Source organism: Macaca thibetana, chromosome 16 (assembly GCF_024542745.1).
Source record: "Macaca thibetana thibetana isolate TM-01 chromosome 16, ASM2454274v1, whole genome shotgun sequence".
NCBI lineage: Eukaryota > Metazoa > Chordata > Mammalia > Primates > Cercopithecidae > Macaca > Macaca thibetana.
Genome location: NC_065593.1, coordinates 9742286 through 9766135, shown reverse-complemented (window position 1 = coordinate 9766135; position 23850 = coordinate 9742286). Strand labels below are relative to the sequence as shown.

At 44.2% G+C, this 23850-nt stretch overlaps 1 protein-coding gene across 2 annotated transcripts in view; it reads left to right on the top strand.

Moving 5' to 3' along the window:
- DNAH9 (dynein axonemal heavy chain 9) overlaps positions 1 to 23850 on the top strand; it is a 378056-nt gene that overhangs the window by 9803 nt on the left and 344403 nt on the right. Inside the window, exons 2-7 of one of the 2 annotated variants that reach the window (XM_050764993.1) lie at positions 101 to 297; positions 2416 to 2574; positions 3657 to 3787; positions 8038 to 8249; positions 10197 to 10430; positions 20675 to 20842. In XM_050764993.1, coding sequence (XP_050620950.1) covers positions 101 to 297; positions 2416 to 2574; positions 3657 to 3787; positions 8038 to 8249; positions 10197 to 10430; positions 20675 to 20842 — 1101 coding nt within the window. Of the gene's footprint in view, positions 1 to 100; positions 298 to 2415; positions 2575 to 3656; positions 3788 to 4403; positions 4672 to 8037; positions 8250 to 10196; positions 10431 to 20674; positions 20843 to 23850 lie in introns of those variants that run through there. The other variant, XM_050764994.1, reaches the window with a different exon arrangement.

Below are 23850 nucleotides of genomic sequence, written 5' to 3'. Positions count from 1 at the left end.
AAGGTTGTATATAGCTTTATAAGCCTTTTCCAGATGAGGCTTGCTTTAAGTTCTCAGAAGTGGAACGCCTGCCTTTCTTTCCTGTGCACCTCTGTTCCAGGTTGTTCTACCCGTCCTGGCCAATGAGAAGAATCGCCTCAACTGGCCCCACATGGTATGTGAGGATGTCAGGCGGCACGCCCACAGCCTCCAGTGTGACCTCTCGGTTATACTTGAGCAAGTGAAGGGAAGAACTTTGCTGCCTCTTCCAGCAGGCTCAGAAAAAATGGAGTTTGTGGATTCCAAAAGTGAGACAGTGTAAGTACTGCCAGTCTGGCCATATGGGCCTCTGAGATACGGGAGATGCTGGTTATCAGAATGTTTTCCTTACAACTTGTCTGTTCCTGACTCTGCACATCTCCTCGTTCTGCACACAAGCCTACTGCCTGCTCTGTTTGCCGACACCCTCAGACTGTGGACTGTGTGTTTACCCTGGTTACTCCCTGGCCCAGCCACCGCATGAAGTCTTCCAAGGCTATTACAGCAACATGGCCTTTTTTTCCGTTCAGAATCATTTCAGGGCTGAGCGCAACCACGCTAACTTTCGGCATTTTGCTTATCAAGATAGTGTCTCATCACTGGCAAAGACCCAGGTCCAGTCTGGGAGGCAGGCACACACAGAATCTTTCAGCAAAGCTGAAACTTTCCAGCATTTACTCTTCCCAGTGTTTACTCAGTGCATAATGTCACAGAACTAACGCTGCTGACTCTTGTTACAGTTCCAGACCCTCCTCCCCCAGCAGCTGAAGACTTTACACGTCCTGAGGAATTTTTTTTGTCTTTTTTCAAGTAGTAACAAATCTGGCTTTGTTGGGACCTGGCTTTGTTGGGAATTCATGCCTCCTGCCCCTGAGTGGGCATTAAAACCCCAGCTTCGTCTCCTTTTAGAAGTTAAATCCACCATCAGCTTCTGTTTACCATGCTGACTTTCGAGTTCTCTTCGTTTCTATCCCTTGGGAATTCTCTTCCCTTTTCAAGCCGGGCTGCGTATATAAATATTAATAGTATATTTTGTTATATTTTATTCAGCATCTCCAGGTACTTGTGGCAACAGATAGCCTTCCTACATGAGCTCGGTCTACCACACTGTCAGGAGTTTCCCAGTGTATTACTGTCAACATTGTGTACTCAGGATCCATTATTTGATCCGAAGAATAAGTAATGCATGCAACAGTAATGCATGCAATGCATTATAAAATACAACAATGTACTTTATAATGAGTTTTTTCTATCGGAAGTAATTTCCTACATATGCAATTTGAAGTAATTTCCCGGTTAACTGGAAAACTTATTGTGGTTTAATAAAGACATCCAATCTTCAAAATAAATAAATTCCAACTACCCCTTTTCTAGTCCCTTTATATTTTAACTTACTAACATTCAGTGTGTGTTTATAATCATTGCTGAATTTATCTCGGTTTGTTCAAGTTTGATAATTTCCCAAAAGGCTGGATCATTTTAGGGGAAGTAGGTGTCTTTTTCCTTTAATACCTTCCACAATCACTTGTGCCATATCATTTCTCAGCTAATATAAATTTAATTTAATTAAGTGGAAGTGGGTTTCTGACATAAAAATGTGAACTGTATGTCCTCTTTCTTTGTCATTGTGTCCTGGGTTCTTTGCACATATCATTTTCAGTTAAGACTGTGAAAATAATGACCAAAATGTATTTTTAAAAAGTTAACCACTTCCAAATATAGCTAAGTTACTTTCTTTAGAAGTTGTATGAGGGGGAAAGTTTGGGAATTCTATTCTTCACTGGAAAAATAACGACCAAGTGAAATCATGATGGTGGTATTCAGGTGGCTGATTGTCAGCCTTGTGAAGGAGGAAATAACCTATTTCCTCTTGCTGCAGAGGTCAGAGCTAAGACCAAGATGAGGAAATCACAGGGAGGTACATATGGTTCAGTATAGAGACAAACGTTCTCTTTGGTAGAGCCAACCTACTGAGAAATGTGCTGCTTTGTGAAGTTGAGAGCTTGCTGTCACTGGCAGGATTCAAGCAAGCATTGGGTGGTCATCTGAATGTTTTCTGTCCAAGGTATTCCTGCATTCGCAGGACAACATACTGGCATTCAAAGTTCTTAAGCTGGTCTTCAGAATACTGATGAGCCCTGAATCTGTGTGAAAAAATGTATATACACACACACAAGCTTTTTTTTTTCTTTTTTCTGGAGAGAGGGTCTGTACTTTTCATTGACTAGTCAACAGAGACTATTATCCATAAAAGTTAAGAATGCATGGGCTAGATGAAATTTCTCACCTTTTTTTTTTTTTCACATTTGGGATTCTGTTTTGGGGTACACCCAGGGTTATTTTCACGTTTCAGGGTTTTTGTTGTTATTGTTGTTGTTGTTGTTTTGTCTTTCACAGCTTGGATTCTATAGATAAGTCAGTCATCTATGCCATTGAGTCTGCAGTGATCAAATGGAGCTACCAAGTCCAGGTGGTACTGAAGAGAGAATCTTCCCAGCCACTCTTACAAGGGGAGAATCCCACCCCTAAGGTGGAGTTGGAATTCTGGAAGAGCAGGTAGGCAGGAAGGCACATGCTGGAACTCTGGGGTGAAGATGTCTTACAGAGACTAAAGCTAGAGCTTGCCTGGGTTAAGCCACCATTGAGCCTGTTCTTCCCTGTAGGTATTTCACATCATCACTGAGGGAGACAGCTCTGTGTCATTGGGTCAACAGAGTTTTTTGATAGACTGGGAGATGCACACTTTCCCCCAGATTCAATAGTCATTTTCCCTTTCCTGGGCTAACATCAGTATGTCTTCTCACATTTTTTCAAAGGCTCTTTGGACTACATGTAAAATTAATCAACTCTCTTTAACATTTTTCTTCTAAGTTGTCTGCTCCCTTCTCCTTGAACAGTTGAGGCCACATGCACACACCTTTTGTAAAGTTCTGAAGACGGAGGGGTTTGGGGGAGTTGGTGCAGAACAGCCTTTCCTGTGCCCCAGTTCATCACTCGTAGGGCTGGAAAGTTCATCATCCAGGATGTTTGTCCAGAAAGGCTTCATTATTGCTCCTGCTCTTGCTTATTCCGCCTCCTCCTCCCTATGTCTTCACTCCTATTTATTATTGTGCTAATAAATCCTTTACTCAAAAGGAGACAGACAGATGTTAGAGGCAGATGTGTCTGTCCTCACATGGAATGGAGATTATCGGTGTCACATGACCAGACATGCCTGTAGGGCTCCAGCCTTTTGTCTGTACCACCCTGCTGAGATGCTCCATGCTCTTGCCTGGCTTCTGATCATTCTGCTGACCTACTGCAAGGCCCTTCTCTTAGCACCCTTGCTCCAATAACGCCTCTCTCACCCTGACTCAACCTTACTGCCAGAGCTAATGACCTCCAGCTGCCAAGCTTTTTGAGCCACCAGATGGTCACAACAGTGTTTCTTGGAGCTGCCCCTTTTAACCCATGTTCCCAGCTCAGGCTTTTGCCCTCACTGTGCTGGGAACAGATGTCCAGGCTGTTTGGGCTGGAGCACAGCCTCTGTGGAAGCACCCTGAGGCAGGGCTCCTCTTTCTGTGTGACGATGGGCCATTACAGTGTGACTGGCATTTCCTGATGCTTACCTGGATTCACCCTTGTTCCTGATATTGCAGGTATGAAGATCTGCAATACATTTATAATCAACTGAGAACAATAAAGGTGAGGGGCATGGCCAAGCTCCTGGACAAGCTTCAGAGTAGCTACTTTCCAGCTTTCAAAGCCATGTACAGAGATGTTGTTGCAGGTGAGGACCAGCAAGTGTTTTCACAAGTGTGTTTGACTCAAATTTACTGTTGAATGATGCATTCACCTCTCTCTGTCTGAATTCAGCAACTTCAAGTCCTTATAAACTTCCAACCCGACACAAACTAGCATGGTGACAAGAACACCACATCTAGATACAGGAGAGCAGCTAAACAGAGCTATGCTGTTTGCAGTTCCACTGCTGTAGGGCCTTGGGCAAATTCACCCGGCTCCTCTGAGCTTTAGTACGTGTGATGGTTATGGAGCATACACTTCTACCCACTTTTCAAGGTCCATGTGAGGTTATACAGGTGGAAGAACTTATTGACTGAACACAGCAGTGTTCCTGGAGCTGCCCCTTTGTGTCTTTCAAACACTGGGACCACAGGACATACAGTTCTGGGGTGGCCATTATGGAGCCTGTGTGACCAACTCCAGTGTGGTCATGGAAGTCCATCTGTCCTAATCAAGGACTACCCTTGCAAGACAGCCTGACCATGCCTTCCAGGACCTGGGATTATTGGCTGGAACCCCTCATTAACTAAGTGCTTGTACCTGCCTGGCACACTGGGAACTCCTGGGTCTGGTCAAAGGTTTCTCTGGGCACTGTCTTCAGGGTCTGGAAACTACTAGAAGGAAGTTCTTCCATCAGACCTACCTACAGCTGCTGCTTTGCACTGTACAAATGCGTGTTGTTATCTCTCACTTCTGGAATTCAGGTCCCTCCACCTTCGGCTCCTTGAGAAATCTCTATTCCATTTCTGGCTCCATTCTGCATTTTCTGTTCCTACTGTCAGATGGGACTGCAATTTTTCTGGCCATTTGAGCACCAGGCAAGATCCACTCTTATCAAAATTGCCAAGCCAGCAAAGTCTATGATTAGAAGTAGGTAAATTTTTTCGGGACTCTCTCTCCCTTCCTTTGGGGCACTGTGCATCTTCTCCCTTTTTCCTATGAAATCTCCTCTTTGCTCTTCAGTGTCACAGGTCAAAATGTGCTTTTAAAGGTCTTTGTCATTTCATATAGTCAATTTTTAGGCATTCACATATCTCCTTTATATGTGCTGTACATATGTACAATCTGTAGCACTGTATTGCTTAATATTTTTCTCTACATTGACTCCCAATTTAACCTAACTAGACAACATGAAAACTTTAAATCACTGCCATAAATGGAAAGCTGGTATCATTTGCCAAAACCAGGGCTATTACCATTTAACTTTTTTTTTTTTAGACAGAGTCTTGCTCTGTTGTCAAGCTGCAGTGCAGTGGTGCGATCTCGGCTCACTGCAAACTCTGCCTCCCGGGTTCACGCCATTCTCCTGCCTCAGCCTCCCGTGTAGCTGGGACCACAGGCGCCCGCCACCAGGCCCGGCTAATTTTTTGTATTTTTAGTAGAGACGGGGTTTCACCGTGTTAGCCAGGAAGGTCTTGATCTCCTGACCTCGTGATCCGCCTGCTTTGGCCTCCCAAAGTGTTGGGTTTACAGGCATGAGCCACCGCGCCCAGCCTGGTTGCCAAGTTTCTATGTCCATCTGTGCTGCTCTAACAGAATACCACAGCCTGGGTAATTTATAAAGAGCAGAAATTTATTTCTCACAGTTCTTGAGGCTCAGAAGTTCGAGATCAAGGCGCTGGCAGGTTAGGTGTCCGGTGAGGGCCTGGTCTCTGCTTCCAAGATGGCGCCTTGGTGCCACATCCTCCAGAGGAGAGGAACTCTGTGTCCTCACCTGACAGATGGTGGAAGGGGAAGCCAGCCCAACTCTATGTGAAGCCTCTTTGATAAGGGCCTTAATCCCATTCATGAGGGAGAAGCTCTCATGGCCTAATGGCCTCTTAAAGGTACCAACTCTTAACACCATCACATTGGCCATGAAATTTCAACACCTGAATTTTGGAGGGGTCCCATTCACACAGCAGCAATTAAGGATGTGTGTAGGTGGATATGTGTGCAAAGGAAGGCACACAAAGAAGGGCTGGCTGGAGCCAGTGCGCACTGGTTTGCTGTGGCTCATAAAGGGCTGCTGTATGCATTGTTTTAACCCTTGCACCCCCATTCTCCCAAGCAGCACTCAGCGAAGTCAAATCGGTAACCTAGAAATGGACATGGTAGGAATACTGGGAATATTTACACCATAGAAATTGGCATATGCTACAAATAAACATGTTTGTCCTCAAAGAATCTGTTGTTAAAGACTTTACAGCCAACCACTGGAGATCACTATGCACTTTGCTATTTATATTTACATTCTTTAAAAAGATATGAGCCCAGCTGGGCACAGTGACTCATGCCTGCAATCCCAGCACTTTGGGAGGCTGAGGCAGGCAGATCACTTGAGGTCAGGAGTTCGAGACCAGCCTGGCCAACACGGTGAAACCCCGTCTCTACTAAAAATACAAAATTAGCTGGGCGTGGTGGTGCATGCCTGTAATCCCAGCTACTGGGGAGGCTGAAGCAGGAGAATAGACTAAACCCAGGAGGTGGAGGTTGCAGTGAGCCAAGATTGTGCCACTGCACTCCAGCCTGGGTGACAGAGTGAGACTCCATCTCAAAAAAAAAAAAAAAAAAAGGTATGAGCCCAGCTCGCTCTCTCACTCTTCACACGCCTTGTCATCCAAGGATATTGCATCCTGGGTAGGATGGTCAACCCTTTTCTCAAGTATTGTGCTCTTAAAAATCAAGGCAGTGCTAATTGGTATAATTAAAAGAGACTGTGATTTTTGAAAAGATTTCAAAACAGGGTATCATAAAGAGAAAGCTCCTATAGCATGACAGTCTCAGCCTCTTTTCTCTCAGCACTTACGGAAGCAAGAGCAGGCGCTCATTAGAATGACTGTTGGATTCTGAAATCCCCCACCCCAATACAGCGGTTCTAATATTCACCATCAGCTCCTCCTCTTGAAAATCCCTGCCCTAATCAATTTACTGTGACATTTGACTTTGCAAAAATTTGATTCACATACTGCTTTCCACAGCCTCATTGGGGTTGTAAAGTACAAACATACACATCAACATATTTTTGTGTATGGTGAGCCTCCATGAAGCCGAGGGTTCAATGTAATAAACTGTGAGTCGTCTTCCTTTTCCTCAGCTGGATGGGATTGTTTGTTTCGTGGGAGGGCCCTGGGAAAGTTATTTAGACCTTAATTTCTTCACTTATAAAGTACTAAAGTACTAAAACTGGCTTGCAGGGCTTTCTGTGAGATGGTAAATATCTCATAGACAGGAAGTGGAACAATTCCCGGCATATTGAAACTGCTTGCTAAATAGTGTATATTTCGAGTTCCCTTTAGGATGAATGCAGAGCTTCATCCACATACTATCACCTAAGACCACCTACTCTCATATGATACCACCTGATTATCTGCCCAGGACAGAACTAGCCTTTATAAACTCGCTCTTCCAGCTTAGTTTGTCCAGTGACCTTTTGCATTCCCTCTAAGTTGCTATGCAGATATTAGCATCCAGTGTTGCTGGATTTCCTAGTTTCCCCTGTCAATCACCACAAGACGACTGGTTAGATGCCCCTTTCTTTCCTTGGTTGTATTCAGAGGAGATGGTAAGAGATTTTCCTGGCTTTGAAAACCAGCAGAACCTTGCCATAACCCATTTATGTTATGTCTCTATGCTCTCTTTTTATTATTATTATTATTAATAATAATAAGACTCTTTATTAGTGAATATTCATCAGAGCCACCACCATTTATCAAAACACCTGCATTGGTCCAAGCACTGTGCTAGTTGTTTATAAAGATTCCTGTTGAACTGCCTTCAGCCTTCACAAGGACTCTTTGAACAGATTACAGCTCGGCCTATTTTTGAGGCTCAGGGAGGTTAAAACGTGCCCAAAGTCATACCATTGCCAAGTGTCTAGGCCAGCATTTGAAGGAAGGTCTTTCTGATTCTAAAACTTGTATCGTCTCAAAGATAGCAGCAAAGTAATTGGCAAATATTTACTACCTACCAAGCACCAGATGGAGGCTGGGAGGGCCAGGGAGAAGTCCATTTAGAGGACTGTTACAAGAGAGAACTCTTCGGATCATTATCCTAGTTGTTCAGGGCTCTCCAGTTTCCATATTTCCTCATAAGAGCTAGGAAGTTTTCTGGAACCAGCCTTCTCTCTGCTTTCTCAGTTCAGGGAGAAATTGTACTCGTTGCTTTGCAGATCTTTTACTTCCCAGGGACTAGGGCTCCACCAGGTGGGTATTAGGCTCCAGATGGGAATGGTTGACCATCTCCAATTCCTTCCAGCTTTAGCAGAGGCACAGGACATCCATGTACACCTGATACCGCTCCAGCACCACCTGGAAACTCTAGAGAATGCAGAATTTCCGGAGGTGAAGCCTCGGCTGCGACCCCTGCTCCACGTGGTCTGTCTGATTTGGGCCACCTGCAAGTGCTACCGCTCCCCGGGGAGGTTGACTGTGCTGCTCCAGGAGATTTGCAACCTTCTTATCCAGCAGGTGGGCTGCCCGGGGATGCCCAGCAACTGCTCCCTGGGGGGTGGTTGGCATCTAGTCACAGGAGAGAGACAAGTGTCCTTTTCTGTGGGCGGGGAAATAATTATGTTCCAAAGAGTTCTTACACTTGAATTACAGTATTTTACTCTCAGAAGCCAATAATTTACAAAGACATTTCAGTAATATTAGAACACTTGAGCCGTCCTGTCTTCCCTTCCCCTCTGCCTAAGAGGAGATAAGTGGGGGTGGTGAATTTCAACCTCCTTAATGATCTATGAAGAAGGACTGGTAATGGAGTCAGCAGCAAAGCCTAAGCAGTAAAGTGTGCAGCCTCTGATGTCAGGTGACGTCAGGTGATGCTGTAACAATCCCTGGCTTTGCCACTTGGTAGCCAGTATACCACTTGTGTGCCAGGACAAATCACTTCCTGTTCTGTGCCTCACTCTCCTCCTCTGTACAATGGTGAAAACAAAACACCTTATCTCTTTTTGGGTTGCTGGGTGATTTGTGGCTTCAATGTGACAATGCATGTGCCCTGCACATGGTAAGATCCTGGTACCCATAAGCTATTGAGAAGCAGCTTCTTAGATTATGCACTTCATGCTCCTTCTTCTTAGAGACCCTTGTAGCACCAACCAGGGCAGTGTAAACCTTGAGGAGTGTAACTTCAAAAGAACTAGAGAGCCGGGCGCGTTGGCTTATGCCTGTAATCCCAGCATTTTGGGAGGCAGAGGCGGGCAGATCATGAGTTCAAGAGATCGAGACCATCCTGGCCAACACGGTGAAACCCCATCTCTACTAAAAATACAAAAATTAGCTGGGTGTGGTGGCGTGCACCTGTAGTCCCAGCTACTCGGGAGGCTGAAACAGGAGAATCGCTTGAACCTGGGAGGCGGAGGTTGCATTGAGCCGAGATCACACCACTGCACTCCAACTTATTGACAGAGCGAGACTCCATCTCAGAAAAAAGAAAAAAAAAAAAAAAAAAGAACTAGAGAGCTTAAGGAGGTTTGGGTGATCTCTCCAAACCAGTTTCTTTTTCTTCTAAGGGGCTGTGTCTCTGAGAAAATAATGAACAAGCTTAATAAGTAACTAAGAATAACTAACGTCTGTGGGGTACATTGCAGGCTGCAAAATCCTGTTACCTTCATGATTTCCATCAATCATCAGATAAACCCTGCAAGGTGGGCAGGGAAGGTCTTATTATTTATTATACTCTTTAAAGATGTGGGCTACAGTTCAGGGAGGTTAACTGACTTGCCCAAAGACACCCAAACCAGGACCCCAGCCCAGGCTGTTTGACTGCTTCTAGGCTAGTGCCTTTCCATTACTCCATGTTTATCAGCCAGAACTCTTTTCGTTGAAAGTGTAAGAAAACCCAAACCAAAAGTAAGAGCAAAAGAAGAAAACATATTGGCTCATGTGCCTTGAAAGTCTAAGGTAAGCCTGGCTTCAGCCCTGACTTGCAATGTGGCCTTAGATGATGTCAGCCAGACACAGGGACCCACCCTGTAGTGGTGAAGGTGGCTGTCCCTATAGCTCCAGCTTTTCAGTTTTCCAGGTGTAAGCCTCTTCAAGACAGAAAAAGAATTATGGTCCAAATAATTCTTGCACTCGAATTACTTTACTATTGAAAGCCAATAAGTCACAAAAGAACACCTGGGAAAGGGCACCTGCTCCAGCCCCAGCCAGCCCAACAAAGTCTTATTGTGTTTCCTTGTCTCTGGCTACTTGCCCATTCCTGAGCCCATCACTGTAGCTTCAGTCACTAAAACTATTTGGCCAAAACCCAGGTCTCAGTCCACATGTGGAATGGAGAGCGAGGTCAGATGATTCCTCTCTTATCCCCATGAAAAATATTACTTGGGCAATGATTCAGTTCAGAGTTGGTGTTGCAAAGTTACAGGATGTCTGCACCTGCTCATTGATACTAATCTGTTTGTATACCAGGCCTCTCATTATCTCAGCCCAGAAGACCTGCTGAGAAGTGAGATAGAAGAAAGTCAGAGAAAACTGCAAGTAGTCTCAGACACTTTGAGCTTCTTCAAGCAAGAGTTTCAGGACAGAAGGGAGAATCTCCACACTTACTTCAAAGAGAACCAGGAAGTCAAGGAATGGGATTTCCAGTCTTCTTTGGTCTTTGTGCAATTGGATGGCTTCCTGGGACGACTGCACGTGGTGGAGGTGAGTGTGCTCCTCACCTCAGGCTCCCAGCCCCAGACAGAAAGAAGCAGTCCAGGGGTCCAAAAAGTGGAATAGGAAAATGCACAACACAACCAGATAGCCAACCCTCCATCAGCTGGAATAATCCGTAATAAAGGTTCAATTGGCCAGCACAGTGGCTTACGCCTGTAATCCCACCAGCATTTTGGGAGGCTGAGACGGGTGGATTGCTTGAGCTCAGGAGTTTAAAACTAGCCAGGCCAACATGGCAAAATGCCTTCTCTACAAAAAATACACACACACACACACACACAAAATAGCAAGGTGTGTTTGGGAGGCCAAGGGGGGCAGATCACAAGGTCAGGAGATCGAGACCATCCTGGCTAACACGGTGAAACTCTGTCTCTACTAAAAATACAAAAACTTAGCCAGGCATGGTGGCAGGTGCCTGTAGTCCCAGCTACTCGGGAGGCTGAGGCAGGAGAATGGCCTGAACCCTAGAGGCGGAGCTTGCAGTGAGCCAAGATCACACCACTGCACTCCAGCCTGGGTGACAGAGTGAGGCTCCGTCTCAAAAAAAATAGCCAGGTGTGGTGGTGTGCACCTGTAGTCCCAGCTACTCGGGAGCCTGAGGCAGAGAATTGCTTGAACTCGGAAGGCAGAGGTTTCAGTGAGCCAAGATTGCACCACTGCACTCCAGCCTGGGCAACAGAATGAGACTCTGTCTCAGAAAAAAAAAAAAAAAAGAGGAAGAAGAAGAAGGAGAGGGAGAAGGAGAAGAAGAAGAAATTGTTTTAATAAATAGTTGTTATTGGGATAGATCATCACATAATAGTGGTTCTAGTAGAAGTTTAGGAAATCCTGATCATAGACTCATTTAGGAAGAAGGCCCAAGGAATCAATGAACTAATTCAATTGGTTTGCAAATTGCCCATAGCTTTTGAACTTGGTTTCAAATAAACTCTGCCTAGAAAGACTGACACTGAGCAAATCTTGGTCGGGCTGACCATTCCCACAAAGCTGGCTGCTTTGAACTTCTCCTCCTCCACTCCCCAATCTCCAAGGTGGCTCCCCAAAATCCAAAACAAATGAGTCCCTGTGCAAAAGAAACATGACTTTTGCTCAAAGTTATGTCTTTCCCTCCATTATTTAAAAATAAATATGAGTTTTAGTTGAAGTACTAGGGTGAGAAGATATGATACTTTTTCTTTGGATTGTTTCAATTCTCAAAACTTAATATGTTTAACAGGTCTCTCAACATTTTACAGCTATGTGTTTGCTGATTGGACTTGGAAGGGAGGGTAATGGGCCTAATAAAATGAAATACAGACTTAAACTAAAATGGATTTGAGAAATTCAGGATTGAGTTTAAGATTAAGACAAGAGGCCGGGCGTGGTGGTTCACCCCTGTAATCCCAGCACTTTGGGAGGCTGAGGCAGGGCGATCACTTGAGGTCAGGAGTTCGTGATCAGCCTGGCCAACATGATGAAACCCTGTCTCAACTGAAAATCCAAAAATTAGCTGGGCGTGGTGGCATGTACCTGTAATCCCAGCTACTCGGGAGGCTGAGACAGGAGAATTGTTTGAATTTGGGAGGCGGAGGTTGCAGTGAGCCAAGATCGTGCCATTGCACTCCAGCCTGGGTGACAGGGCGAGATTCCATCTCAAAAGAAAAAAAAAAAAAGACAAGAGCCAGAGGGACAGAGAAAGATTGAGAATCATATGTCCAGCTCTCTTGAGCAGGTTTGGAGGGAAGAGAGATATGCTGGGAAGAAGCTGTGATGAACAGAGCAAACCATGGGAGGACAAGGACAGGAGAACATAAGATTGGATCTGTTATCCGTTCAAAAAGAATTGGTTCAGCATAACCATGTGCCAGGCACGGAGCTAGGAACTGAGATACAAAGATGACTGAAATGTGGCTTTCCTGTAAGAGGCTGTTGGACCTGCAGCCACCATAGGAGAAGGAAGACAGACTAAAAGAGGAGATCCGGGAGGAAAGACACAGAATCAGGAAAGTGGGATATATTGAATGCCATCATAAAAGTGAGATTGGGCTGGGTGCAGTGGCTCATGCCTGTAATCCCAGCACTTTGGGAGGCCGAGGCAGGTGGATCACGAGGTCAGGAGTTCGAGACCAGCCTGACCAATATGGTGAAACTCTGTCTCTACTAAAAAAAAAAAAAAAATTAGCCCGGCATGGTGATGCACACCTGTAGTCTCAGCTACTCGGGAGGCTGAGGCAGGAGAAGTGCTTGAACCCGGGAGGCAGAGGTTGCAGTGAGCCAAGATTGCACCACTGCACTCCAGCCTGGGAACAGAACGAGACTCCAGTCTCAAAAAAAAAAAAAAAAAAAAAAAAAAAAAGTGAGATTGATGTGTTACTGGGAGCAAGAAAGAGCGGTCTCAAAGCCCACCAGGACTTTGGCAAAAAGTGGGGAACACAAGAGAAAATCAGTTGTGAAACTGGAGTGGGAATTTGCCAGGGAAAACGAAGATGGGAAGGGCATAAAAATAGAGAAAATGTGTGAGAGAGAAAGCCAGAAGCTAGATCTTATGAAAGGTGCACCTTAAACCCTTCATCAGGATCACAGAGACTATAAATAATAGATTATCTAGCTTTATCCTAAATGCCTCTTTTTCCCTCAGCCGTTTCCATCACGATTGCTGTACAGCCCTTCACTCCTCCTGCACTCTGTATTCCTCGCACATCCACCACCAATTCCTTTGCTGCTGTTTAGTGAGAGGTGAGGGACACTCCAGCCCCAACCCATGCCTGGCCTGGGCTGACCACAAAGAACAAATTTCCATCACTGCCTTACAGCAGCCACATGTGCAGGTGCTCCAGCCCTGCAGATGGCCCTGGGAATGGTAGCAGAGCATGGCTCTGAAGTGACTGCCTGGACAGGGCCCCCAGGCCCTGTGCACACATGCTAACGATTTGACTTTGCATATAGACAGGTATTCTAACACCAGGGCACCTAATCTGCAGGGTATATTCGGTAAATGTAAGCAGTGATGGCCACCAGCCTCCCGAGAGTCACCACCCTCACAATAAGTCCTTTCTCAGGCTGCTGCTGTTTTCTGAATCAAGGGCACAGGTGCATAAAAAGCAGTTGCCCCCATTTAATTAGAGGATGACGTGAATGTCACCAAGCTCCCTGCCTTACTGCTGCTGCTTCTCTTCCATGTCGTTCTGTCCTTGGCTCTGGTTAGCTTGGCTCCTGTGCCCAGCTACTCCTTTTCTTTTCTTTTCTTTTCTTTTTTTTTTTTTTTGAGATGGAGTTTTGCTCTTGTTGCCCAGGCTGGAGTGCAATGGCACAATCTCGGCTCACCACAACCTCCACCTCCCGGGTTCAAGCAATTCTCCTGCCTCAGCCTTCTGAGTAGCACGCACCTCCATGCCTGGCTAATTTTTGTATTTTTAGTAGAGACGGGGTTTCTCCATATTGGTCAGGCTGGTCTTGAACTCCCGACCTCAGGTGATCCGCCTGCCTCAGCCTCCCAAAGTGCTGGGATCACAGGCATGAGCCACCACGCCCAGTCAGCATTTTTTTTTTTTTTTTTTTTATGGTTCAGGCAGATACTTTCTTTAGTTTTTTCTTTTATTATTATTATTATACTTTAAGTTCTAGGGTACATGTGCATAACGTGCAGGTTTGTTACATATGTATACTTGTGCCATGTTGGTGTGCTGCACCCATCAACTCGTCAGCACCCATCAACTCGTCATTTACATCAGGTATAACTCCCAATGCAATCCCTCTCCCCTCCCCCCTCCCCATAATAGGCCCTGGTGTGTGATGTTCCCCTTCCCAAGTCCAAGTGATCTCATTGTTCAGTTCCCACCTATGAGTGAGAACATGCAGTGTTTGGTTTTCTGTTCTTGCGATAGTTTGCTGAGAATGATGGTTTTCAGCTGCATCCATGTCCCTACAAAGGACACAAACTCATCCTTTTTATGGCTGCATAGTATTCCATGGTGTATATGTGCCACATTTTCTTAATTCAGTCTGTCACTGATGGACATTTGGGTTGATTCCAAGTCTTTGCTATTGTGAATAGTGCTGCAATGAACATACGTGTGCATATGTCTTTATAACAGCATGATTTATAATCCTTTGGGTATATACCCAGTAATGGGATGGCTGGATCATATGGTACTTCTAGTTCTAGATCCTTGAGGAATCGCCATACTGTTTTCCATAATGGCTGAACTAGTTTACAATCCCACCAACAGTGTAAAAGTGTTTCTATTTCTCCACATCCTCTCCAGCACCTGTTGTTTCCTGACTTTTTAATGATTGCCATTCTAACTGGTGTGAGATGGTATCTCATTGTGGTTTTGATTTGCATTTCTCTGATGGCCAGTGATGACGAGCATTTTTTCATGTATCTGTTGGCTGTATGCATGTTTTCTTTTGAGAAATGTCTGTTCATATCTTTTCTTGACTGTGTTTCCCTCTCCTTCCCTTTCTCTAATTCTTCCTCTTCCTTTTACTTGGTCCCCCTTTCACTTTGTTCTTTTTCTCTATTTTCTCACTTCCCTGATCTCTTTTTTTGCCCTGAATTTCCATGTTTTTTCATCTTCCTGCAGCTACTCATTGCCCCCTTTCCTCATATTCCTTCCCTCTTTTATTTTTAATCTCCCAAATGCCTGCTTAGACGCATCAGCCTTGCCCTTTGCCATCTTCCTCCTCCCCGAGCTCTTGCCTCCTGAGTCAGTGCAGTGGAACACGGAACTATCAACTGTCCTCTGGCATATTTCATGTAGCCCTTTAGTTAACATTCTGTGTATCTCTGTGATCGATGCCTGTTTGAAATGGGATTAATCTGATCCTCTCCAGTAAGGATTATCATGAACTTAGCCTTATTCATCTTCTGTTCTAATACAATCTATGGCCACTGAGATGATGGTAGCTACAATTAATAAATACATGAAACACCAATGTGTTTATCTCTCTGCATGCTCTCGTCAAGGGTTAGAGTGTGAAGAGCTGGTTTTTAATCCCTGCAATTCTCCCAGATTTCATTTCTCTGATGTGAGTTGCTTTTTTATTCTGTCACTCTTTTTGCACAAGAGAATTTTGTTGTACAGATCCACTCTTCCTCTCTGGGTGCCTGCTAAATGCCAGAGGTGGGGGTGGCTTGAAAGCAGGGGTATACATTGCCCAGTATTTTTTGGTGTCTGCAGTAAGCAGAGTAATTGCATTTTCAGGATACCACTATTCTCCTCTGCCTTCTTATCACAACCATGATACAGCTAATCTCTTGTGTATCTCTTGTAGAGGGAAGAACGAGGAATAAAAAACTAAAAAATTAACATGTTTCAAGAACCTATCCCATGCCAGAGCCTGTATCCTTGCAAATCGTCTTAAGAACTGGGGCCTGGTACAGTGGCTCACGCCTGTAATCCCAGCCCTTTGGGAGGCCAAGGGTGGGGGGGATCACCTGAGGTCAGGAGTTTGAGACAAGCCTGGTCACCATAGTGAAACGCCATCTCTACTAAAAATACAAAAATAGCCGGGCATGATGGCATACCCCTGTAATCCCAGACATCCAGGAGGCTGAGGCAGGAGAATCGCTGGAACCTGGGAGGCAGAGGATGTAGTGAACTGAGATCGTGCCACTGCACTCCAGCCTGGGTGACAGAGCAAGACTCTGTCTCAAAAAAAAAAAAAAGAAAGAAAAGAAAAAGAAAAAGAAAGAAATGGCTATCAGAATCTTTTCTTTAACAAATGAGCATAACCAGGTCGACACATAAATGAACTCACCCATAGTTACACAGGTTGGAGAGGTGTAGCTGAGATTTATACCCAGGGGGACAGCTAGTTGCAAGTACTGTCTTTGCACCAAACTTTGATATCGTACAGGGAGTTGCAGAGGTCTGTTTCCCTCCTTCCATCCTTTTCTCTCTTCCTTCCTTCTTTCTTTCCTCCCACTGTCCTGGTTTGAGGATCTCAAACTGGTTTTGTGGTTTTCTGCCCTTATACACTCTGTTCTACTTTTGTACACTCAATGTTTACCATACGATTTCTAGGTCTTTATATCAAAGTAAGTTACTCAGGTAAAATTGTAATTCCCATTTCATGAAAGGATCTTATCTGACTTTACGACTTACTAAGAAAATTCCAGAAGTCTGAAATCTTTGCAATTTGAATGCACCATCAAAATTCAAAGAGAAAAAGAGTTGTTGGGTTGCCTCTTGATTCCTTCTTTCATCCTGCCTTCCTGCTTGATGCATCAGTGCACACACACACACTCACTGAGTTCATTTTTGTGTCATAGAGTTGTAGATTCTGCAGATCCCCTGTTTGAGTTTCTGCCTGCAGCCTCTTCCCTCCAAACAATGCAGCTTGGAGAGAATTCTCATTTCCTTTATTATAAAACTGCTGTAAAGCTGTGATTCATTTGGAGACAAAATGATTTCCTGCTGAGGCTTTATGCGAAGTGATTAGCAGGTAGATAGGTAATAAGCTGACCTAATATCCACGCCGCGTTTCCTTTTGCTTTTTCTACCGTCTCCAGCCACTCTGCAGCCTCCTTTCATTCTGAGCCTAATTGAGTGACTTCCCTTTTAGCCCGGCTTGAATATGTGGTCACATAGGAGACCATTAGCCACATAAGGTCGGTGGCAGTCGAAAGGTAAAGAAAACAGTCTTTTTCCAAATGACCTTTTGAGATTTTCATCTATGAACGTCTGCTTTGTGCTCTCCCTTAATGAATTCCCAAGGTTCTTCTTTTAAGATGGGCAGCGCGGCCTCTCCTTTGAGCAGGGGGTTGCTGTCGGCAGGTCTTGCCATTACCCCTGATTTTGATTCTGCATCTCAGGGGCCAGAGCACATATTGAATCCTCCCCACATCCCCCCACCTGCCACCACCATTAAGTGCTGCACAGTTTTTCATAAGAATAGAACCTGATCAGTCCAGTAAGCAGCCTGGGACACCAGTGCTCCTTGTTCTGTCTTGAAACAAACACCCAAATGTCCCCATATACACCATTACACATATAATATCCATTAACCCGGTCTAGTGACATCAGAGTGATCATGGTTAATTATAGTGGTTGCCTTTTATTGAAGTCCTACAGGGAACTCTCCATAAACTTGGTAACTCCACAGCAACTTAAGTGTTATCATTCCCATCTACAGGTTAGGAAAGTGAAGCTTAGAAAAGTTAGGTGTCTTGCTTTAAGCCACATAGCTAGTAAATGATGGAACCAGGGTTGTGTAAACTCTGGGGTTTTTTTTTTTGTTGTTGTTTTTTGCCCTAGATCCTAGGCTCTTTCCACAATGCCATATGTTGTGTCTCTGAAGTGGATATTTCAGCCTGTATGCAACATGATGAATTTCGTGTTTAGTACTGTGATGAATAAAAACAGATATTTAAAAACTATCATTTAAACCTCTTATTGATTTAAATTGCCTCTTATCTGTTTTGTGAGAACTTTGAAATAAACAATGAAAAGAGCTTCCATTTACATAATTTAAGAATCGAAATATTTTGATTCTTAAATCAAAGATTTAAGGCTAATCAAAGATATAACCATGGCCAATGCCATAAATCTGGTGTCTATAGTTGTAAGACAGTTTCCCAGCTGCTTCAGAAACCTTTTCTACAACGCCTCCAACATCAAACTTACTAAAACTCGTTCAGTGATGGAGAGCTCACTCCCTCTCTTCATAGCCCATTCTACAGCATTAGATGATTGTGTTTTATTAAATGAAACCACAGGAAATGGGCATTGTTTAGGTTGAAATGATCCCATATCAGCAATGTAATAAGTTCAACCTGTACAGTGAGGTCACATCTGCTTCTTTGTCCCATTCACTCATTTGCCTTCATTCTGCCCTCAATGTAGCACCAGGGAGGGTTCCCCCTTGCACTTGACCGTGGTCCTGTGGACATTGAAATGTCCTTCTTTATAATTATCTTCTCTTGTCTATTTTTTTTTCACCAACTGCTCCTCAGAGGTTAGGGCGCCTAGCTCCTCTATCACCTTGTTGCTTTTTTTTTTTTTTTTTTGGAAGTATTATAGCCAAGTCAAAGAACAAAGAGCATATATTACTTCACTCAACAAATATGTGTTCAGGGTCAGGGACTCTTCCAGGCACTGGAAATGCCGAGGTACCTTTGGGGCATTTACAACTTACTGGACAGAAAATAAGCAAATAGTATAATATAATGCCAAATAATATAATTCCAGGGTGTGATAAGCGCTCTGAATAAGCAGAAGAAGGGGATAGAGAGTTTGGGAAAAAGCTGGATGGGTGGATCTCTTTCCATGGAAGGGTGAGGAAAGGCCTAAGACCTTGAGTTGAGCACCAGATAAAAGTGTTGTCCACCGTGTGTGTGTTAAGTTACATAAAACAATGTAAGTATCCCTCTTTTTAAGTGACCAGACTTTCTCCAAAAGTAGGATGGTTCAATAAATATTTCACTAATACCTAGGAAAAACTGAAGATGAAACACCTTCCTGTCACCTCCCTAGACCGTGCTTTAAGTATTCTTGAGAAATAAAATAGTCTAACAAAATTATCGTCTGGGTTTCTGATGTAATCAAACATATCAAAATGCATCTCCCTTTTAAAATGGTTAGGAAGTATTTCCTAGAAATTGAAATTGACATCCACAGAATTATGAAGAATGAGCACCAAGGTTGCATTTCACAGCACAAGTATGACTCTCCCTATAAAACCAATTACAACTAAGCACTTTCCGAGAGACTTGAATTACTACTGAAGTCAATTTCATTTCCATAAAGTTCATTTCGGTTTTCTTCCCAGTATATCAAGTTGAACCTATTTTTAAAGAAAGACTGCCACTTTTCCCACCATTAGTGGCAAAAGTCCCTCCCTGGTTTTGGCATCTGTCTTCCCTGCCTTAGCTGGTGTCTTCCCTCTTCTCTCCCCTCCCACTTCAGCTGCTTGCCACCAGCCATGCCCAAACACAGCTGAACAAAAACAGGCTTGTTAGATGGCTGCCCAAATCTGCATGGGGACCCTCCTGGCCAAACGGGGAAAGTCAGCCATTGTCCCCACTTCCCAGCGCCTCTGTCACTGCTGCTGGAGTTGGCATCCCAGCAGGAGAAAGGAGACAGGCAGCCTGTGCTAGCCTGATGGGTTACCCACAGCAGCGGCCATGGGCAGTGAGATTTCCTGCGGTGATACCAGGACCTGCTGGATTTTACAGCATCAGTGTCGTAGTGCACCCCTTAAACCTCCAGAGTAGAGGGTCCCTCCCACAGTCCATGCCAAATGTTGGCCAAAATGACACAAAGGGAACTTTTGCCGTCCTCTTTCCTGCCTAAGGGGCATGCACATGGATTGGAAGTCATGATAAGAACCCTATCTTGTTTTGGAGGTTTTGTGATGTTTAGGTACTCACAAGAGATAAATTCAATCTGTCCTGCTAGACGTGTTCAAGAGGAAGCTCCCATCCTATCAGAGGTGAAGTAGCTTCCATGGACTCAGGAGGGGCTTCTCCCCAAGGCTTCTGGGTTGTGCTGTCCACCTGTCATTGGACCTCAAGCACACCTGGGACACTGCCACATCAATAACAGCGGTGATACTGTGTGTGCAGACCTGGCCTAAATCCCAGGCTTGAGTTAACTGACTTAACACTCAGCATCATGCTACAAGGTGTTGTTATTATTCTGCAGCAGATGAAGAAGCGCAGCACAGAGCTGGTAAATAACTACTTGCCGCCACCCGGCTGGCAGCAGGACATAACATCCCATGCACACCCAGCAAGGGCACCCTGCAGATGTCTTTGCTTGGCAGAGAAGTTGCAAAGAAGGCCAGTGTCACCCTCTGGGCATGTCTTCAGGACTATTTTGCGACTCTGCTTTCCTGTCAACATCCCCTAGGATTACTGTCATTCTAGAACTGGATAACATGATCCATTTGAAATGAGCTATTTTAGAGAAATCAGCGATAAAGCTACCAGTTATACCAATAGTTTTATTATTATTTGTTAAAGACCGCAAAGACATAGAGAGGTGGAAGCATACATTTCACTTATTTATATATATATATATATTTATTTTGGTTTGCATGAATTTTATTTGACTGTACTTTCTCTTTGCTTTGTTATCGAGTTTAAACAAGAGTTATTTTTACCAATCCAATCTAATAATAAGGTTACGAAACTAATCAGGCTCCACAATTTCCTAAGCAACCACCGCCCCCAGGTTTCCAACTTTTCTCATCCACTGTTGTGATGATGATGGTGATTTTAACTCTTTTGTGAATTGTCCCCATAGGGTCTTCTGAAGACGGCCCTGGATTTCCACAAACTGGGAAAGGTGGAGTTCAGCGGCATCAGAGGGAATGCCCTGAGTCAGCAGGTCCAGCAAATGCATGAGGAATTTCACGAGATGTACAGGCTTTTCTCAGGGTCCTCCTCCGACTGCCTGTACCTCCAAAGCACGGTAGGGTTGGGAAGGGCTGAATCACCAGCTCTGCCTCTGTCCCAGATGCCTCTCACCTGTAGGGTCTAGGCATTTACTTGTATTTTCCCTGTGTATTTCCTTTGGCTCTGTGGTCCCAGTGGGTTTGCTAATTACCCTTTGTGTTAGGAGAAATTATTATTCCTTGTGCCAAGAGAAAGATTCTAATTATTCTTTGTGTTGGGAGAAAGATCAAGGAGGCCTCTTCCAGCTGTTAACTGCTCCAGACTAATGACACCAGGGTTTCAGAGATGCTGAGGTGGGTATGACCTGACAGTGGAGGTTGTGGCCACTCTGTGGCTTCAGAAGTTTTAAGCTCAGTGAAAGAAGCCAGATCCAGAAAGACAAATGTTGCACGGTCTCACCTATACGAGGCGTCCAAGATAGTCAAAGCCATAGAAGCAGAGTGTAATGGTGGCTGCCAGGGGCTGGGGAAGAGACAAATGGGAAGGTGGTGGTCAAAGAGTATAAAGCTTCAGTTATGCATGATAAATAATTGCTGGAGCTCTAACGTACAACATGGTGAAGACAGTTAACAACACTGTATTGTGGGCTGGGCGTGGTGGCGCATGCCTGTAATCCCAGCACTGTGGGAGGAAAAGGCGGGCAGATCACGAGGTCAAGAGATTGAGACCATCCTGGCTAACATGGTGAAACCCCGTCTCTACTAAAAATACAAAAATTAGCCAGGCGTGATGGCAGCCGCCTGTAGTCCCAGCTACTCAGGAGGCCGAGGCAGGAGAATTGCTTGAACCTGGGAGGCGGAGGTTGCAGTGAGCCGAGATCGCGCCACTGCGCTCCAGCCTGGCGATAGAGGGAGACTCCATCTCAAAAAAAAAAAAAAAAAAAAAAATTGTATTGCTTTGCTCTCTCACTCATAAGTGGGAGTTGAACAATGAGAACACATGGACACAGGGAGGGGAGCAACATACACTGGGACCTGTCAGGGGTTGGGGGACAAAGGGAGGGAGAGCATTAGGACAAATGATGCATGCAGGGCTTAAAACCTAGATGAGGGGTTGATAGGTGCAGCAAACCACCATGGCATATGTATACCTATGTAACAAACCTGCACATTCTGCACACGTATCCCAGAACTAACAGTAAAATAATTTTAAAAAAAGAAAAACTGTTTTGCGTACTTGAAATTCACTAAAAGGGTAGATCCTAAGTGTTCTCACCACCCACACAAAAAGCAAATGGTAACTGTGTGACGTGATGAATATGTTAATTAGGTTGATAGTGGTGATCATTTCACAGTATATACAATTTTTATTTGTCAATTTAACTTAATAAAACTGAGTGGGAAAGAAGTTTTAAGCTTTGGGCAAAAATTGCTAAGGGAAGAACAGGCACACCTGGGCAGAATTTTTTTAGTGACTTGGGGAGGTGTAAGTGAAGCCACAGCCTGGGTTTTCTGATCTGAACCTGGTTCCCAGCAGAACACATAGGATAAGGAAAGGGCCAGTGAAGCATTTTCCAGGACAGGAACAAAGAGCCCGCATCTCACCTGTAGCCCCAAGAAAGCCTCAACCTGTGAGTCCACACCCATGGGAGAAAAAAAGAAGGAAAAGGGCCAGTATGAAAACAGAGAATGGAATTCCCAGAAAAAGGAATGGCAGAATTACTGGAGAAGGAGTTTTAAGAGTGTGTGCAGGAAAAGGAGAAAGAAATTAGGGCAGGAATCTGCCCTGAGCACCTTCAGACATCCAGGGGAATCTTATTTGGCCAGACCCAGGAAGGTACTGCCTTCTAAGAATTCTATGAGTCAAAAGTAGACCCAAAAAAGGTGGGCCATAGACCATCGTGGCTAGCACAGTGAAACCCCATCTCTATTAAAAATACAAAAAATTGGCTGGGAGTGGTGGTGTGGGCCTGTAATCCAGCTACTTGGGAGGCTGAGGCAGGAGAATTGCTTGAACCCGGGAGGCAGAGGTTGCAGTGAGCCGAGATCGCGCCACTGCACTCCAGCCTGGGTTACAGAGCGAGACTCCGTCTCAAAAAAAAAAGAAAAAAAAGGTGGACCACAGAGCAGGCTATATACAATGTATTTGCTACCCTATGATACAATAAAACAAAGCTTAATCCCAGGGATTTTGCCCAGGGTAAAAACTAAAAACTAAAAAGAAACATACCACAATGTCATCATGTTTGGGAAGTAGGACTAGATTATTTCTTCATACCCTTTTTTTTTTTCACACACACACATGCATTACTGTTACAAAGCAGTAATAACAAATAATTCCACAAATTAGAGATTGGCGTTAACAGTGTTTCTCCGAAAATTGCTACATCCTAAGAGAAATACATTAGGGTTGCCAGATAAACTACACTAATTTGGACATATTAAAAAAAAAAAATTCTTGTTTATCTGAAATTCCAATTTAACTGAGTGCCTTGTAGTTTTATTTGCTAAATTTGGCAATCTTAAGAACAAGGCTAGTTGCTGTCTTCACCAATTAAGAAGGATTTAGAAGAAATAGTTTGTATTAGTTTAATTAGCTTTCTTTCCTCCTAATGGCTAGATTAGTTTGCTGACAATGGAAAAATGGAATTCTGACTTGGGGAAGGGAAGAAAGTGGGTGGTAATGTTGAAATAGCCCCGTTGCTAGGGCTGTTGCTGCTATAATGGTTTTCAGGGTAACAAGAGCTGGTGTTATAAGAGCTGGTGTTATGAGTGAGAGAGAAGGGGCTTCAGGAAGCAGAACAGAGGAGCATGGAAAGGGTGGAAGAACACCAAACTCACATCTAATTCACTCCACCATTTTGCTGGGACCCTCTAGGTAAAAATGCTGCAACCACAGGGTAACTCTACATGGCTAAAAGTTAAGTCATGCCATGGTGAATTTCAGAAAATTAAAATAATTCTTTGGTATAACCAGTTCAAACACAAAAGTTAGCTGTGAGGAGCATAGTGGGGTTGGCTTTCAGAAAATTATGTTTTACATATATATGTATATATATGTGTGTGTGTGTGTGTGTGTGTGTGT